The 19,179-nt window shown below is 45.4% G+C and overlaps 1 protein-coding gene across 6 annotated transcripts in view; it reads right to left on the bottom strand.

Moving 5' to 3' along the window:
* The window catches only part of Ppfibp2 (PPFIA binding protein 2), a 142,601-nt gene that overhangs the window by 20,765 nt on the left and 102,657 nt on the right, over positions 1–19,179 (bottom strand). For all 6 annotated transcript variants that reach the window (XM_055597388.1, XM_055597383.1, XM_055597384.1 and 3 more), the window contains 8 exons: positions 13,250–13,342; positions 9,551–9,662; positions 7,318–7,379; positions 6,253–6,328; positions 4,861–4,964; positions 3,038–3,105; positions 2,271–2,328; positions 1,486–1,527 (listed from right to left, as the gene is read on the bottom strand). In XM_055597388.1, coding sequence (XP_055453363.1) covers positions 1,486–1,527; positions 2,271–2,328; positions 3,038–3,105; positions 4,861–4,964; positions 6,253–6,328; positions 7,318–7,379; positions 9,551–9,662; positions 13,250–13,342 — 615 coding nt within the window. The remainder of the gene's footprint in view (positions 1–1,485; positions 1,528–2,270; positions 2,329–3,037; positions 3,106–4,860; positions 4,965–6,252; positions 6,329–7,317; positions 7,380–9,550; positions 9,663–13,249; positions 13,343–19,179) is intronic.

Below are 19,179 nucleotides of genomic sequence, written 5' to 3'. Positions count from 1 at the left end.
ATAACAATTCCTCCCCTGAGCTAAATGAAAAATAATATGCACAGAGACCAGGAAAGAGCAAACAGAGATACAGAAAACGTAACAAGTCAGGTCCAAGTGGGACAGCAATCAAGAAAAACAGACCCTAGATCCAGAAAAGCACATCACAGGCTGCATCTTGATTCTAGAGTGGTGGGAGTGGGTGAGACTGGTTCATTCCACAGAAGACCATGTCAGGGGTGCAAAGTCTGAGGAACTCAGGAGATACGGCTAGCAGTCAGAATGCAAGGGTGACTACAACATAAGGAACTGAGACTCAGGCCTAAAAAGCCTTAGTTTAAGTCAAAGCACCAGTAAGAAGATGTTGCGGGAAAATTACTGTACCTGTGGAATGCTGCTGGGATGAGGTAGCGCATATGTGGAGGGAAGAGGTGGTCATGTTGAGCTAAGGGGCATTTCTTAAGGTTGTAATTATGATCTAAGGTATGGGAGCGCTAGCTTCAACCTGGAAGATGCACCCTCTGGACGCAGCCCTGCACCCTCATCTTCCACAGTAAGCAGCTCTGTGTCTGAAAGCATGAATGTGAACCAGCTGCATCCCCAAAGGAGGAGGTGGCCACTTACATCTGTTACTTAGAGACAAGTATGAATGGCTTCTTGGAAGCTGAGGCTGAAAGAGTGATGTCTGGGCCTCAGATTTGCCAAGGGGCCACAAGACAGAAGAGACTGATAAAAGAACAGGCAGAAGACATTTTCTTACAATCCCCATGGCCTGACTAAACACAGCACTGACTGCCATAAATACAGAAGTGAAGAGAAGCCCTTTCCTGATAGATATGAAAGTACTGATGAGGTCTTTCTTCTGCAAAGAGTTAGAAGAATAGAAATGTTCCATTCTGCCACAGTGGTATGAAAATATGAACAGCCTTCTCAGGGCACATGCAGTGAAGCCTCATGTCTCCTTTGGAAGGCAGAAGAGACAGAAGGGCCATGCACACTCTTACATGGTGGCTGGGTGGGGCTGACACTAATTATACAAAGATTCAGATTACCATGAGCTCAGTTTTAGTCTACCAGCCTATGACTATAATCATCTGCCTCTACAGGATTGAAGGAGAAAGAGTTCTAACGGAGTTTTTATAACACAACATGTTCCCTGAAGATAGACTGAGTGCACACCTGTGTTTTTAACAGTGGTATCTCAGCACAGAAGAGGAGTCTTGCCAACATTCTTCTGTGCAGAGGTTACAGCACCTTCTACCCAGTAACTAAGCCTAGCCTTCTTTAACGATTAGTTTCTCTGAGCCTACAAGGCAGAAGTGATTAAAATAATAAAACAGACAAGAGCAGAGGAAGTGCATTATGCATACAACTACATAATAATGACATTTCCCCTTTCCTCATTCTTTAACTCTTACAGTTAACATAGTTTAAGGCTACAAGAGCTAACATACTCTAACAAACATTAGACCCAGGGATAGATGATAAGGACATAAAAATATGTACCTTGAGCTCTCCTATCAGGGACAGCTGGTTCCCATCAACACACTATGGAGTGACAAGAAGGATTCAAGCATGAGGAGAAAAAGAGAGCTGCATTAGTCACAATCAGCAGCTCAGAACCACCTTCCTGCTTACATCTGATACATGGAGATGTAAGTACTCTATCCATGTCAGATGACCACCACCCACAGCAAGAAACAGGCCACTGTCTAGCCAGTAAACAGATACCCTGGGCAATTGCCAGCACTCTGACTCATGGAGCAAGAGGCACGTGGCTGGGGGTTGTTTCCTGGCAACTCCAACTTCCGTGGATCTCCAGCATGTCACTCTGATGGAGATCAGGGGACAGTATGAAGCATAACTCACCGAGGCTCAATCACGGCAAGACTGTACTTAGTCACCGCTAAACTTAAAGCCTTCATTGTCCCCTCTAACACTGGGCCCAGTCACACAGTCAAGCCCATCCCCACACAGGGGGACACAAAGCCCTCCTCAGATCTTTCTAGACTTCATTTTAATCTACCCCTTTAATCTATCCCACATGGTACTCCTGATATCACTCCCTTTACCTACATTACTCCTTCATTCAGAATCTGTGCAGAGATCCCAGCTATACTGGGGAGACAAGGCCAGAATCCATGATCTTCTGTGGCTTTGATGTGGCATATGGTTTTGACCTTGCTGTTCCTTCTCTAGGATTTCCCAAAACCTGCCTGTGCCTACCCAAACAGCCCAGCACTGGACCTAAAGAGTAACTCAGTATTGGCACAGCTGGTTAAGGAGCTGACCTTATCCCCAGATTCACGTCTCAAGTCTTCCAGACTACAGGAAAGTTTCTTCTGAGCCCTGGATAAATAAAGAAAGGAATCACAGTGACCATGGAAAAAGAGTCACTCGGTGTCATTCATGCATAGGGCATGTTAGATGCTTAACCAGCAGCCTGCCTTAGGCTAGGAGTAAAGGTCAGAGAGAATCATCCTTATATAAATTAAGACCTCAGGAGGGCGGGGCGCCTGGCCCAACAGTGTGTGGTACTGATAAGCGATGACTACTGAGTTTCCCTGTGGAAGCCCAGTATCCGAAGAGTCAGGGTGGAGGAAAAGTGCTCATGCTGCCTTGTCTTAAAATCCAAACGTAATTTGAGTAGGAAGCTGCAAGTGCCTCCTTTGAGAGGAGGGAAGCACACCGCCATCCATTGCTTGAAGCACGGCCTAGATCCTCCAACCCTCCATTTTGGCACTACCTATTCAGAGCAGTCAGCTCAGGGGACCCATCTCTTCATAGGGGCCATTCTGCTGAGGACATTAAATGCACAGAGAGGGGATGGTGCTACCAGTGGCTGGAGAGGAAATGGAGGGATTATAGCTAATGAGCCCCTTGGCTAGGTCTATCCTCAGTGTTAGTGACTTTAGCCTATGGGTGAGGAAACCCCTCAGTAGCCAGGAGAGGTTGGCTTGACACTGTGCCCAGGGCCTTGTGGCTATGCTCGCCACACCTGCCCAGTCACCATCTACCTTGTGAGCCCCCAGATGAAGGAAACATTCAATTCTCCTACCTGGTCTCCAATGATTTCTGTGGCAAAGGAGGTGGTCCTGGGGTGGGAGAGCTGCATCGTGAGGATACCTGTTTCACAAACAAAAGAGCAGCAATGAAAGGCAGTTACCATTTGATAACCAAACTTTCCCACTGATGACTCCACTGAGAACAACATTTCTGCCCCTGGCTATAGCCATGGTGGGTATATCCATATGGATGCTTTGGTCTTTCAAAAAAATCTTCATTAGGAATCAAGTAATACATCAAGCCCTTTCTGAGAGACAATACTCATACCAAGTCACTAGAGTCAAACCACACTCTGTCCCTAAGTCTTACATCTTATACCTAAGTCCAGATCCTAGCAGTAGACTCCCACGCCTTGGGGGCCGTCACTGCCTCTGTCCTTCTGTAGCTTGTCTTTTATCTTTTCATTCAGTGGGTCACTACCTCACACTACCAAAACACTCCCCTTGGCTTAAGTGATCCAGAAGTCAAATTTTGTGACTCTAAGGAGAGAACCCTCATGATAAAGTAACTCAGCAAATGTCCACACCATCTATTGCCTGCCAACGCTGTATCAGGAATGAAGCATAGCCCACACCAGGAGGCAGATTAATAAGCAAGAATAAAGAAACCATGCCACCTCTCTGTGGCACTGACACCAAGAACATAACATGGGAAGTGGAGAGGGACTTTCCTCTCCATGGGCAGTGTGTGACATGGCTTCAGAGGGGACAGCACTGGGGCTGTGCCTTGAGAAGTGAGAAGGAAAGAAAAGAAACGTCGTCTCAGGGTGAGCTGGAGACAATGAGGGTGACTGGTCTGTCTTCACTGTTGCACTGACCACAGATCCCTGTCTTTTCCCTCAGGCCTTTATGGTTTTCTCAGGGAAAATCTTTAACATCATAGCACAAGTATTAAAAACCTGATTTTGCTGGTTAGACAGACCTGGGTTCAAGTCCTGTTCTGCTAGCTACCTGTAGTGTAGTCTAGAGTATATTACTCACCCTTTCTGAATCTCAGCCTTATTGTAGTAAAGTAAGAGCCCATAGAGGTGTTATGAGAACTGAGCCATGCACACTGTTCATGTCAGTGACCACCAGAAAAGCTGAGTAAGTCCTAATTACTGCTCAGATGTAACTACCAGTAACATAATGTACTTTCACTGAGTAATGGGGCAGGGTATATCACGGGGTGACATTTGGTCCTCCCTTAAAGAATGATTAAGCTGGACTGTTAGACAATCATTTTCAGTTTGATCTTTCGAGAGCTCATGAATCTTTTGGCCCCAGTGCAGCCCCCACCCCCTCAGGCCTCTATCTCTGAACTTGTTTGTTCATCTGTGTTTAACCACATTCCAGAGGGTGATACAATAGGGCCAGATTTTAAAGCAAAGAGGGTACGTGCTGGTTAGAGGGGGCTGACGGAGGCATGTGTAAGGCAGGGGTGCCTATGTCTCTCTACATGGTCAAGATGGACTCACTCAGTTCATCAAGTATGTTGAAGTCCATTAAGATAAGCCATGACTGCAGATCTTGGAGAAGCCTTGGTAAATAAAACAAACAGCACCCTTGTTCTGTATTTCATGCCAAAGAGGAAAGATAAACAGAAAGCCAATTAAAGAGGAAAAGTCTTGCCCTGAAGAGTTCTAGTGACCACCATGCTGTCCCTAGGTGGAGCTCAGGCCTGAGCTGGGTCCTTGCTCCCTGAACCTTTGCCAAAGCTTGAGGACTTCATCCCTTGGACTGAAGTATTTATCAGTTAAGATGCATAATGAAAAGGTGTCTGCCAGATGCCTCTCCAATGGCAACTGAACCTACATTATGGGAGGAAGTACAGTACCTCTTGCTTCAATACTTCCTCTGGACTTTTATTCATGGCATTCCATTTTCTGAAGCTTCCCTCTGCTTCATCTTCATTGATTGAGAGCGTTCTCTCTGATGGCCCTGGAAATATTAAAGCAGTAGTGGTAAGTCACTATTGTGAGACTTGCTCAAAAACTCATACAATGAAACCCTAATGGTGTTTGATCTTCATTAACAAATTCTAAAAAGGATTGCTTCAGCTTAGGGGTGTTACTCTACCCTGTCTCAAAACCAAGAAAGACTAAGACATATGTAAAGACATATGGATATGGAATGTCCATCCCAGGCTTTGTGTTTGGTTTTGGGAGCCTGTGAGGCTTTTCAGAGGTGAGCCTTAGGGGTCACCACTCAGCCCATTTCTGACCAGTCTTTCCACTTCTTGGCCAACCAGAATACAAGGAGTCAGTGCTATGCCATGGCACACTGCATCTTCAAACTGTGAGCCAAAATAAAATTTTCCTTTCTTATCTTGCTTCTTGTCAGGTATTTGACCAGAGCAACAAGTAATTACTACAAAAAGAGACATTAATAGTGTGACTGGGAAAATTCTTCAGGGCATCCAATCAAGTGTTGCCATGAAGGTCACTTGAAGGTCAACGTTTATCCCTGAAACAGAGGTAAGCCACCTCTTGCTTCCAACTTCTTATTTATTGGCCAAGGGCAATCACAAAAAAATTAAGAGAAAAGAGGCTGCAACATTTGTGTGAGGCCTGGCACGTGCCTTAGGCAGGAACCAGTCAGTTCTTATGCCAGCAGAGACAAGGTTTGTTTCCAAACAGAGTCGGTAGCTCAGCCAGAATCAGATATCCTTCAAACAACTGTCCTGCAGGGTCAGCAAGGGGAGCCAGGTCCAGTGCATGGCCCCAGGAGCATTACTATGCTCATATGAACATATGGGCGTTTGTATGCTACACTGGTCTAGATGGTAAACATGAAACACATGATCTTCTATGGCAACCTAGGCATCTGGTGACTCATGTAAGTCCCCTATGTGCCTTCTGCATCTCCAGGAAACTACAAATCCTGTGAGAATCTGATAAGCTCTGAGCCCCATGAGGGTTCTGACTGACCCAGTTTGACTCCTACTGCTGCCATGAAGGGAGATCCTAAGAAGACTGATCGAGGCCCTCTAATGGAAAGGAATCCCAAGAGCTAACTGGATGGGCAGTCCCTAGAAGTTCTGACCTGACTATCATTTGAGTGAAATTTCCAGAAATTACCAACTGCACCATCCAAGCGTCTACACACAGATCCACTCCCGAATCTGTCTCCAGCCAGAAGGCAGAGGACCTGATAGCAGAACTCCTCCTGCCTCTGACACAGTAGACAAAGCATCTTTCAGGGGAAATGGGTTTCCTCCTTCTCTTACCCTGAGTTGCCATCACAATCTCCTTCACCCTTAGGTATTGGTTCAATAGCCCTGTCAGCTCCTCTATCCGACGGTCCTGTCATGGTAGAAAAGCAGATCAAGATTAACACCACCACTAGCCCCTAGTCAACTGTATTCCATGTAAGATTGCTAAGGACCCCACAGAGAGGAAAGTCAGGGTCCGCTGGGCCTCAGTGGTCTGCCTCACAGGTAGCTACAGACACTCATGACCCTATATGAAGGTGTGAGTCAGTAGTCATTGGCATGCCATTGAGGAGCCTATGTGCTGGCAGAACTAAAAGCCTCTGCTGGACAGTCTCCGGGAAGAGCCTTGATAAAGTATGCCTCTCATTCCTGTGTCACCCCCTAGAGCTACACATGTAAGACATATCCCAATCTCCTCACCCCTTTCTTGGGACTCTGAAGCACTGTATAGAACAAGGGATATTCTTAGAAAGGATCCATTCTTTCAAGGCTACAATCTGGGAACTTATGTCACACAGATCCTGAAATACATGGGTTTGAAATCTTGACTCTACTATCCTCTAGTCACCAGACCCTGTGCAGAATTATCTAGGCATTTTGTATCTCTTCCTTCAGCTGAAAATGTGGGGCTATGATTCTCAGAGACATAATTTACACTAGCTAGGTAGTTTTCTGTGTATGGATATGGTTATTTTATGATTATGCAGGAATCAAATATGATAAGGTAGTAGGGTAAACTGAGGCACTGCACTGCTAAGTGTCTCTATGGTTGTTCTACCATGAGAGGTAATTTGCACACATGGGGGCTGTTGCTGAGTCACCACTAAGAGTGGTGACTTGAATGAGCAGAAGGGTTTTGTCACCATACCACCATGAACAAGCAGGGCTCTAAGCTGCCTTTGGGAGATTCAGTTTAGGTGAAGGTCTCATCCATCATAAACAAGTAGTGAAGTTGAGTCTCTAGTGGCAAGAGCTGTTGTCATCTTGCCAGTGACAGCATAGCACTGTCCAGTAGAGCAGAGACCAGAAGGGACCAAAGGGTTAGAGGTACCTGCAAGGAAACCACAGCAACTGTCTCACCTTATCCTCATTGGCAACCAGCAGTGTTTCCATCCCCATTTTCAGACGGTGGATTTCTTGATCTAAAAGAATTGAGGTATAAAAGGAATTACTTGTACAAATGCTGACAGCTGTTCACATATGCTGATGGCCTTCAAGTTCAAACTTAAAGATTTGACACATGAATGTGACTCCTTTTATTAGTCCAAAGAACCCAAGATGGTGTTGACACAGTGGGTCTCATTAGACACTTGTTGGATACATTTATGAATAACCTAGTGTTCTGTCTTCTCTTTCTAAGATAGGCATCTAGGAGCAAAATAAAAAAAAAATCATTCACTCAAAACTGACAGAGGAATAAAAAGCTTTTCATAAACAGCACCACCTGAGAATATAAGTATTCACACTCTATGTGAGCACATGCCTCAGCTCGTGACTAGTTTCAGGGAAGACCATGCAGTCAGACAAACTAGAAGCAGAGGAAAATTTTAGAAAAGAAAACCAAAACAATTTATGGATGATAAATGGAGAGTGGGCATTATACAAAGGTTTAGTAGCTGGCTTGATTTAAAACTGTATAACCTGATTAAAGAAATGTCTATATATGAGCATGGAGCTATAAGCCTATAATCATAGCTATTCCTGAGCTGAGGTAGGAGATACAAGGTCCAAGATCTACCTGGACAAAAAAAATCAATGTTTAGATTCACTAATAAATACAGAAGAGCAAATGTTATGGTTAAAGGAGAGCAATGAAAATTCATCAGAAATAGACAAGGGTCTATGTTGGTCTATGGTAGAAAACAATCTAAGTTTAGAATCAATGCGGACATGCCTGACTTCTTCCCAAATAGGACTGAAGGAGAAAGAGGCCATTTGTGAGATTCTTAGAGGTTTTGGAATTGGCATGGAGCTCTATATTCTGGGGGGGGGGGGGAAGCACTTATGTTTAAGCCTAAAATGAGATAACCAACAGGAAGAGATGTTGTTGTGTAAGAACAGTAAAAGAGACAAGGGATCCCAAGTAGAGATAGTTTGTTTCCTTTTTGACAGTTCATGAAAAATAGTATCAGGATACATGTGGACTTTGTGTGAGCTCATTCTCAGAGTGAGTGGAGTCTTAGGCTCCTGGTACCAATATCAGCTCTGCTACTCAGTTTGTTTGGGGCGGGGTGAGATGCTGAGGGTGGGAGGGTAATTTCAGAGAATGACTGCTAAAACTGTATGCACTAGTCAGACCCAACCTGACTAAGCTTAAATGACAGTCTAAGCATGGGAAGGTTACTTGTGAAAGAATGGGGAGGGTTGAGCCTGATGGTCAACTATTTCTTTTTCAAGCTCAGACATTGTTACAAGGCTAGAGAATGTTCTCACTCTAGCTGGAGGTCCAAGCTGAGGCCATAAGGCTAGAGAGCCACACAACCCATAGGACTGACACTGCTCAGTATCCAGGTGGCAAGAAGAGGAGCTTGGACATGTGTGATCTTTCCATATCCTTGGAGAATTGCCACAAACATACTACCTATGTTGCGAAGAATATTTGAGGGTTTCTTCTGTTTTTGATCAGCAAGACTTGAACTCCCCAAAGAGCCAGTCTCATCTCACTTATTCAATAACTCAATTTTAGAGTGGACAAGATATTGTGCTAGGCTCTGAGGTGCTTTTAAAGGAGGATAAAATCCTGGACTCACAGTCGGGCAACCTCAAGATCTCCCAAAATACAGCACTGCTAAGGTATAGTATGAGCTATGTTGGGAACGTGAGGCTGCTAACTAAATTAGAGAATAACAGGACCAGAGTCACCTAATTGAGGTTGGGTGGCCAGGAAGAGCTTCCCAAGAAATGATGTTTAAGTAGAGCTCTAAGGATGACAAGAAATTGGCTTGCTTCTATAATCTCAGGGCCTTGTACAGACGTCAGGGGAGATGAACTGCTAAGCTTCTTCTTTGGTGTAACACCAAGGCAAGGCCTTTCAATCCAATGAGGTCAGTAGGTTTTAGGAAAAAAGCTCCAGAGGGCCTTCAGCACTGAGTGTTCTAGATAAGGGAGGCGGTGCAGTGGGCATGTCAATGATCCCACACCAGAACTCAGCCTTACAGGCAAGGACGCATGTGCATGCTCACACATACACATGTATGTATGCGCATGTTATTCATACCCACATATGCAAGCATACATTCACAGATTCATGGCCACTTATAAGAATAGACCCAGGGTCTTAAACAATGTATTCTGTCACAGTCTATCCAGTTACCTCGCTCTACATGGTCATTGTGAAGAGCTGCACTCCGGGAGAGTTGGCTGTGAAGACGCTCAATTTCGGCATCTTTTAGGGCCACCTGTTCTTGCAGCTGGGCTACCTCAGCCTGAAAAAGCAACAGAGAATCCCTTCCAGGTCAGAGGGACTTCCAGCTCATATACCTCATGTCATAGCCCAGAGCCCACTGGACCCCAAGAGACAAGAGGAGTGAAGGACATGGGTAAGGAGAGAGAGAGGGGGGAGAGAGAGAGTAGATAACTGTCCTCCCCACTGGGTGGAACCCTGTAGAAGGAACTCACTTGCCTGCCATCACCTTGCTCCTGTATCCTCTTATCTGACCAATCTCTTTCTCTTCCCTGCTCTGTAAGGCCCAGGGAAAACTGAGCCCAGAGGAGCTGAGATCATATGCAGTGGGATGGCTCTGTCCCTGCTGCACAAGTTGGACTATTAATTTTGCATGTGGTCTTTCCTCTCCCAAGATACACATCCCCACTTAGATATGTCACTGTAACATTACGTGTAATTCCACCTTTCCACTACACTTGGAAATACAGTGGAAACCAAATCATTACAGCTAATTTTGAGATCAGCCAAGACTTCCTTCCTTAGACACTCTCCTTTTGTATAGTCAATGCTTTTGCCCAACCTCCAGCTGCATGTTTGCCCATGAGTATTGTGTATACTCAAGCTTTGACGTGTATATAGTACATATTTTTTTGAAGGGAAAGCACATAAGCACACTGCACACACACTCACACATGCAGACGCACTGGCACTGAGTAGCTCCCATGTCTCCACTATGCACAATGAGTTCACACACAGCACTATGCATGGTTGTCCATTCTTTCCAGACTCATTTAAAAAAAAAATCAAAGCTCTTTCTGTCTCACTCCAAGAGGTTCTTTGTAGCCAAACAAATCTAGAATCTCTCATGTCCCAGTTGGATGACCTCAGACAAGTAACTGCACCTTTCTGAGTCTTGGCTCAATAGCTCCTACTTCATGCCCTTTAGGAAGAGTAAATAATATAACCATTACAGGCAACTAGGTTTAACACTTATCACATATTAGAGGCCCGGTAAATACTGCAATCATAGTAAGAATTCTTTTCATCCTATCCTTTCCCTTGGGAAAAAGCTCTCTTCTGACCATCAAACCAAGACAGGGGTTAGAACTGAGCTTTGAGTAGGAGGACACACAGCAAAGGCATCTACCCTGCTCTTTCACTGCCAGGTAGGAACCTAAGGATATTCCAACTGTGGTCATCAGAACATAATGTAGGGCCCAAGTCAATCACTGAACAGCAGCAAGGAACCAGATGAACACTGATCCCATTAGTGACTCTTCTGCCTGCCAGGTCTTGTTTAGTGTTATCACACTGAGCACCCACCCTGCAGCCACTGTTCTCACCACTTTCAAATCTCACAGTCCCAGAAGAACCCATGGGGAAAACAATATTCCTGAAAATACTGGGAGAAAGCGGGAGCAGTACATGATTCCATGTGAAATTAAATAGCCAATGAGTGACCAGGCAAGGGTGCTGTCATAGTTACTGTTCTATTGCTGTGAAGAGACACTATCACCACGGCAACTCTTATGTAAGAAATTATTTAACTGGGGCCTTGCTTACAGCTTCAGAGAGTTAATTCATTATCATCAAGGCAGAAAGAAGACCGGCATGGCGCTGGAGCAGTAGCTGAGAGCCCTGCATCCCGAACCACAGGCAGCAGCCAGAGCAAGAGAGAGATTGGGCCTGGCATGGGTTTTTGAAAATGTAAAGCCCATTCCCAGTGACACACCTCCTCCAACAAGGCCACACTTCCTAATCCTTTTCCAATAACTAGGGGCTGGACATTCAAATACATGAACCTGTGGGAGGCCCGTTATCATTCAAAACATAACAGTTGCCAACCTGAGACCACCTGCTCCGATACAAAATCACCACTACCCAGACTGCCTGCTCCAATTTAGAGCCTCACAAACCTCAGTCTCCCCGCTTCATAACGGGACATCATCAGCCAGCCTGCTGCTCCAATACAGAGCTTTACCCACTCACTCAGTCTGCTCTTGTGCAGAACTCCACCCTCTGGGCCTGCTGCTCCAGGCTGCAGGTGATCAGAAGTCTGGCAGTGAGGCAGGAATGGGTGCTCTGGGTCCCTGCAGAGCAGGAAAGGATATCCTGCATCCCTTCAGGCTGTGTCTTACTGAGTTCAGGGGACACACTCTACTGCTGCTTGCACTGAATATGAGCCACCTTTAGGGACTGAGGAGGCTTACACAGAAAACTGAACAGCTCACAAACACAGGAAGGAGTTCAGGTGGAGAAGATGCCACTAGAGGAAGGAGCAGGAAAGCACAGAAAGGGGAGACCAAGGCCTGAACCTCGCCTTGGTCACTTGAAGTCTCATGTTCCTTACCAGCAAAATCAGCATCAAACACACCCACTGAACTATTTTCCGACCTAAAAAAGGAAAGTGTGCAAAGGGCTGGGTGGGTTCTGGCAGGAGCTGTTTCACACCTGGTAATCATTAAAGATGCCTCAGCCGGCATCTCACAGGTCCACATGACAAGGCAGAGAGATTGGGTGAATTAAAAGGCAGAGTTCCCTGGTTTCAAAACAAAGAGTGGTGTATGTGACTTCAAAGGCTTCAACTGGGCTAGACTTGCAGGAGTGAGTGCCGTAGTGGAAAGTTTTGAGCTACTGGAAAAACAAGGCTCTTAGAATTGGTGACAACAAAGCCCAGCACACACAAGGCTGGGTGTGTTCAGACAACAGCCCTTCATTGACAGGTTAGGCCTGATTAGCTGTGAGAGGGTGGCAGAGGTACTCAATCTCGATAGTCTCCATTTTGTCATCTGTAAAAGGTTAAGGATGTTATATTTATACATGGGAATATGATTATATTCATTCTAACATCATGTCAGCATTTGCTAACTTAAATCATAAATTTTTAAATGTGGAAAAAAGCACAATCTATATTTTTAAATAAATCAACACCAGAAATTGAGGAAGAAATGGAAAGTGGGAGGGAGAGAAATGAGAAGGGAGGAAAGAGATGAGGGAGGGCCATAAAGAAAAATATATAAAATAAATCTTTAAAAACAAAGAAAACTGACAGTAATAGGGACTGCTGAGTTTAAGATGATGTCCCCAACAAAATTCCTGATGCTCAATGTTAGTATTTAGGCAGTCTGCTTCTGCCCTTCTTCACACCTCTTCTGCTCATCTTTCTGCTTTTGCTTTTTGCACCCTGCTTAATTAACTTCCTCTCTACATTCCTCCAACAACAAATGTAGCTTGAAGAGCAAAGGTTGCCCCTATGCCCTCCCCACCATTATCCCTTCCTAGCTTCTCACTTTTTAATAAAACAAAAAGGGAGGAATGTTGGGATCTATAAGCAGGCTGCCTAAATATTAACACTCACCCTCCCTCACTCTGCCAGCCTGCTCACCCACTCACTTAACATCTTTCTTGGCTAAGTAAAAAATGGACAATAGGAGGAAGGAGACATGGCTAGGGTACCTCAGCAGCTTTCACTTCAGTTTCTCAGGCTTTCATGAGGAACTTTTTTACATCATATCTGCCTGCTACAGTCTGGGCGTTTTTAAGCTTTTGTTGTAGAGAACCCTAAGAACCCCTCCCAGTAGAACCTCTGCCCCTCCCCCTCTGCAGGTGCTTCATATTGCCTCTTACCTTAGTGGCCTTCAACTCCCACTCGTACTGGTTCCGTTCGTTCTCCAGCTCCTCCACTTTGATTTTGAGGTGCTTGAGCTCTTGTAGTAGCTCCTGCAGAGAAGGATAATGACAGCTGTGATAGATAAAGAGCATGCACTGACTCTCCACACTGGATAAAGCTCATGCAAAGGGAGCTGGGGCCAGTAGCAGCTGCAGCAGCCTCCGTGACAGTAGCTCTGAACTTCAAATGTGGTCCGTGATTCAGAAAAGACTGTGTACCCTTTAAAAACAGAGGCTAGGGAGTTCCAGACATAAAAGAAATGAAACTGCTGTGTGCATATGTATGCCTTTGTGTGAGCATGTGTAGGCCAGAGGAAAACCTTGGGTACATTCCTCATTCCTCAGCCACTGCAGGGTTTTTGTTTTGTTTTCTTTTGTGTTTTTAGGACAAGTTTCTAGCTGGCTGGCCAGCAAGCCCTAGGGATCTACCCCACAGTGGTAGGCCTGCATATGGGTTTTTTGTTGTTTTTGTTTGTTTGTTTTAAACATGAGTTATGGGGATGAAACTCATGCTCATCACTTTAACAACCAAGCTACCTTCCCAGCCTAAAACTCAAAATTATCCTCATTCTTACGTTCTGTTCCCCTTTCTCTGACATCTGAACCCCCAAGAGACATGCCCAGCTCATGCACAGGTATCTCAGACAGACAGGTCAAGCTTGTGAGTCGGAGGAGCAGAGATATTGAAGGGAGGCAACTTCCCTGGTGGTGCAAAGGGAGGAGCAGGAAACAAGGGGCTCTCTCTGTGCTGAAGGTGGGGAACCCAGAGGAGGAGGCAGCAGTTCTCTGAGGCTTCACAGCCAGTAAGATTCAGAGAGCAAACTACAGATGCCAGCATGAGTGTCCCATTCAGGGGAGGAGGTTAAGCAAGAAGAAACAGGGAAGGCATGCAGAAAGGAACCTCAATAGGAGGCAGAAAGTGAGATAGCCCAGCGTTGGTGGAGTAGAGGTTAGACATCAGTATGTACTGGAGATGAGATTAGGGAGCTGGGTCATAGGGCTTTGCAGATCAGAGTATTCAGCATGTCACTGAATGAGAAGTGGGGAAGGGATGTTTAAACAACTTTCACATATACATTTGTAGAGGTAGTAAGAGGGGCAGGAATTCAAGCTCATATCTTCTGACTCTAGGACCTCTGGTTAAAAATTTCCTCAATAAAGGAGCCAACACTCAGCAATGTTATCTTTGTTGGGTTTGTTCTGTTCGGTTGAGACAGAGTCTCATAGCCCAGGCTGGCCTGTAACTCACTGTGTAGTACAGACTGGCTTCAAACTTGCAATCCTGCTTTTACCTTACAAACACTGAGGGTTAAAACATGTACTACCAATGTGCTCTGCCAACACTGTGATCTTGAACCAAAATTTACTTAATGAACAATCAGTTCAGGTAACAACTACTTCGTATCAGTCCAAGCTCTATCTACGTTACATCCAAAATATTGCTATAATGTCTCATTTCCCTCCCAACACACCACACTCTGGTCTTGCAATGAGCGCTGATAGCCTGAGTATCTTCCAATGGCCCCTTTGTGACCTTGGCCCTATGGAAAACCTCACTGCTAAACATCCAGAGGAGCAATGGCATTAGCTCACCCATCTAATCACAGCACTCCCCTGCTTCTTGAAGTTTCTAAACTTGAACTCATGACCATCCTGGCCTGCCCCAGCTCAGCTCTAACATGTCACACTGGAGACTTTTCAACCCCTCGTCACAGCTTACACCTCCATACATACACCATTCTCTAACTGTCCCCCATGTTAACTCCTGTCTATCTTTCAGCCTCTTTCAGGCAAAGCTTCCCAGACCGCCTCATCATATTAGACCCCTCTGTAGGACTCAGGTGTTTATCTGTAAGGTTGCTGGTAGCTAGTTCTGTTCTCTTCGGTGAAGGCTGGGGAGTCTTTGTGAACCTCTTACCCAGCAGGTCTTGGCACCCTGATAAAGTCATTATTTAACTGGCTTAGGCATCTCTGCATTCTGAGATAATCTACCATGAAGTAACACTGCTTCCACATGAATCTTATTAATTTATTAAAAATGACTTATAACTGAGTTAAGGATTTCTTAGTACCTGTTGAAGAAAAGGCCCATTAAGCTATGGTAACTGTGGCTTTCATCTTCATCACTGGGATCTTCAAGACTTTTGGTTGCATATTTGGACTTGCCAGAGATTCATTATCATTTTCTAGTAATATCATTGGCCCTGCCTAACCTGTTCCAATGCCAAGCAGGAAGAAAGAGTCTGTCTGTCCTGCTTCTGTCTTAGAAGAGCTGCTCTGTTTGCTCTGAGAAGCCACTATGCCTGCTGGAGGCAGAATCAAGAAAGCACAGGCTACTGCTCTCTAGTTTCTTGTGACTTCTTTGGCATATGACCCAAAGGTCATGAACTCTCTAAACTGTGACTATACTGTTTGCATTATTTTTTCCTGGAAATTCAGGTGATGACTTAGTTGTTCATAACAAATGAAAAAACTTATGCTGCTGTGGTTACTCCCTGGGGAAGGGGTGAGGCTAAACATCTCTAAACATGGGGTTTGAAAGGATTTTTCCTATGATGCTATTTAAAGGAGAATCTTACAATTCTTCATGGTGTTTAAAGCTTCATTAAACACCCAGTCCAGGGGGAGGGACAAGTGTCTGGATTGTACACTGGGAAAAGAGAATCCTGAGTTTTCCTTTCACACAAATCCCCCATCACTCAGAGCCTGCAACACACCTTGATCCTATTCCTAAAGATAGGGAAATGTGACCTTCTGAGGCCTATTCTCACCTGCTCAAACTTTGCTTGATGAGGGTCCCAGAGCCCACCTCACATCAACAGAGGTTTGTGTGAGGCCATATTCTGCCCTGAGGTCACAGCAGATCCATGCGAAGCCACTGCACACAGTTCTGGTTAGGAGAAACCCCAGCCTTCCACCACTGAGACATCACACACACATGCTCCGATATACTTAAGTATGGTTCCTACAGGTGACCCCTCCCAAGGGGCACAGTCCTGGCTGCAGGTCTGGGGCTTGGCCTCATGGTCCCCGGACACCACCTCCTCAGGGTGGGCCCTACCGAGTAACAGGCGCTCTTGAATCTGCCTGTGGATGTCCAACTGCAGTCTACACATCTGTTCCTGCAGCTCACTGATCACATTCAGAACTGACTGTGGGGAGGAAGAGGAGAGAAAAGCACTCAAGTCAGTCACCATCAGATGCAGACCACCTTGGGAAAACAGCTGAGGAGGAAGGGAAGTGTACAGAGGGTGAGCACAATGGGGGAGAGGAGGGTGGCCCCCAGTCCATGGCCAAGTGCATCTCTGATACTTTTTGTTTGTTTTTCCTGAGGCCTGCTCCATCGTTGGACCTGTCTTGAAGTTTGTGCCAAACTAGACATATGGCTATTCTTCTAAGTCAACAGCTGAGGTACAGTCTGGCAGATCCCCTCACCAAAGCAGAAGCAACAGTAGAGGTTGATAACTGACACAAAGCACACATACACACACCTGCATCCGTGCCAATATCCTCCCACACATCCAAACATGTCAACACCTGCTTACAGGTGAGTCTACAACATATACTATGCTTATGCATGATAATGCACCCCCAACTTTAATCCCATTCTGATAATAATAGGCTTATTTTAACATCCAGCCTATATTCTTTGCCAAAATATGTTCAAGCAACATTTTTTGTAGCACTGCCCTGAAGTATGGGTGTTCCTGGTCTGTCAGGACAGACCCATTGCAGACAAGCCAAAGAGGTAAATCTGATGAAACTTATACCTTAATCTGTTTGTGCATGCATGAGTATATGTGTGCATGGATGCATGACTGTGAGTATGTGCCTGTGTATGCGTGTGCCTGTGTATACGTGTGCCTGTGTAAGCGTGTGTGTGTGTGTGTGTAGGCCAAAGGACAACCTTGGCTGTCATTGCCCACCATATTTTGAGACTTGATTTCTCACTTGTCTGGAACTCACTAATTAGGGAAGGCTGGCTAGCCAGTGAGCTCCGGAGAATCTCTCCTTGGGATTACAACTGCATTCCACCATACCCAGTATTTTTGTTTGTAACTTCTGAGAATCAAACTCAGGCCCTCCTGACAGAGCTATCTCCCCAGCTTCAGATGTGACTTGATCTTTGTAAAGTTAAAAAAAAATTAGTTATTGTGTGTTTGTGTATGTATAGGAATGTGCCAAGATACTGGTATCAAAAGCCAGCAGACAACTTAGAGGAATTGGTTCTCTCCCTTCAACTTTGAGGCTGGGTTCCAGAGTTCAGAGGTAGGCCGCCACACTTCCAGTGAGCACCTTCATCCACTGACACATCTCACTGGCCTGTGAGTCCCTACTTTGTTTTCAAGCTTCTCAGATCCATCAGATGCTTCCCCTCACTTCACAGGACCCACCTCACCCTCCTTCCTTCCTTTCTGCCAGTTTGAGATTAAGAGGAGAATGGTTCATTTCCAGGTTTCCCCAATTCACTTGTTTTCCTGATTCCTTAAAGCTCACATACAGTGATAGAGCTGAAGCTCTGAGGTACAGCACTTACCTAGCATGCGCAAGGTCTGGTGTTAGCTCCCTAGCACTGAAGGCAGAAGAAACAGAATCAACAACAAAAACCTCACTTGCAGCATCCAGTGTGGGACTACTGTCCCAATTCTTTGCACCTGTGAGAGGCATTTCGAGAATCAAGTCCACTTTTGCTTTCTTCTAGCTAAAAAAACGCACCTTTCTTTTAAAAGGCTATTGTTCTCAGCATTGTCCTTTGTTTGGGGGGTGTCCTTCCTCCTATGGTTCAGACAGGTGTGCTTTTGTCCTTAGTAAATGCTCCTTCCATCTTTTCCACGGCCAGTTTCCCTTGGGGCTGGCTATGCTGACCCTTTCTGCTCACTGATACTGCATGGGAAACGGTTCAGTCAGAGCTGCCTTTTTTCTCACCAGTGCAGGGTGACTGTGTTGTCTTCTCTGGAGAGTTCCCAGGCTTTTCATTGCTCAACTTTTCAGAGTACCCTGCCTGCCTAGCTCTGCCCTTGATCAGTTTCATGAATTTCTGGATAACAGTTACTCTCACACCCCCACCACTTTACTATATTAATTTGTCTCCCCTTTACTTCAAAAATGAAATCAAGTTTTCCCAGTTTTTGTTCCTAGTCTCTGGGTGAGAAAACTGAGAAAAACAATCAAACACATTTGAATCAAATCAGCTTTGGCTCAGGACTTTTAAGACCCAGACAGCTGCTGCTCCCACCCCTCCACTTCCGTTCATTTTGTCTTTCTGTCTCTAACCTACAGAAATGTAGGTTACAGGTCCACACCTGCTTTCCTCCCTCCCGGTCGGCTAGGCCACTTCCCTAACCACGTGCTGTTGGTTTGTGTGTCTCTGTCCTCAGACCTGGCATTGAAACTTAACGCTCCAACTCCAGGGCCGGCCACTTCCTCTAGTCCCCGTCTTTTTCTCTGCTATGGGGCAGAGCCTCTAGCAGCACTGTTGCATCCTTGGGCTGCCAATCATGAAGTGCAGGTGACATTTATGAGTTCGTAATTGCTGCCCTGTATTGTGCTCGCAGCTGACTCTGTAGACACACCCTGCTCTGCCAAATATCCACGCCCCTTCTCAGGGCTCTGTCTCTGTGCAGCTATGCAGCACCTGCTATAACCACCGTCTGTTCTCACCTGTTAAACGTTCACAATTCTTAGTTCTCGCTCCCTCTCTTCCTGCATGCTCAGCTTCATAGTGGCCTGGCCCTCTCCTAGCAAACATTGCTGATGGGTGTATAACCTCTATTTTCTATAGAGGGAGATTTGGAACTATGTCAACATTTCAAGTACTGATGCTCCTGATTCATCTGTTCCATTGTGAGCGGAGAGGGAGGGAGACATAAGAATTGTGAACGTTTAAA

This window comes from Psammomys obesus, unplaced genomic scaffold, assembly GCF_907164565.1.
Source record: "Psammomys obesus unplaced genomic scaffold, mPsaObe1.curated_primary_1811, whole genome shotgun sequence".
NCBI lineage: Eukaryota > Metazoa > Chordata > Mammalia > Rodentia > Muridae > Psammomys > Psammomys obesus.
The sequence above is the reverse complement of the archived record's forward strand: the minus strand, read 5'-3'. Positions and strand labels throughout refer to the sequence as shown.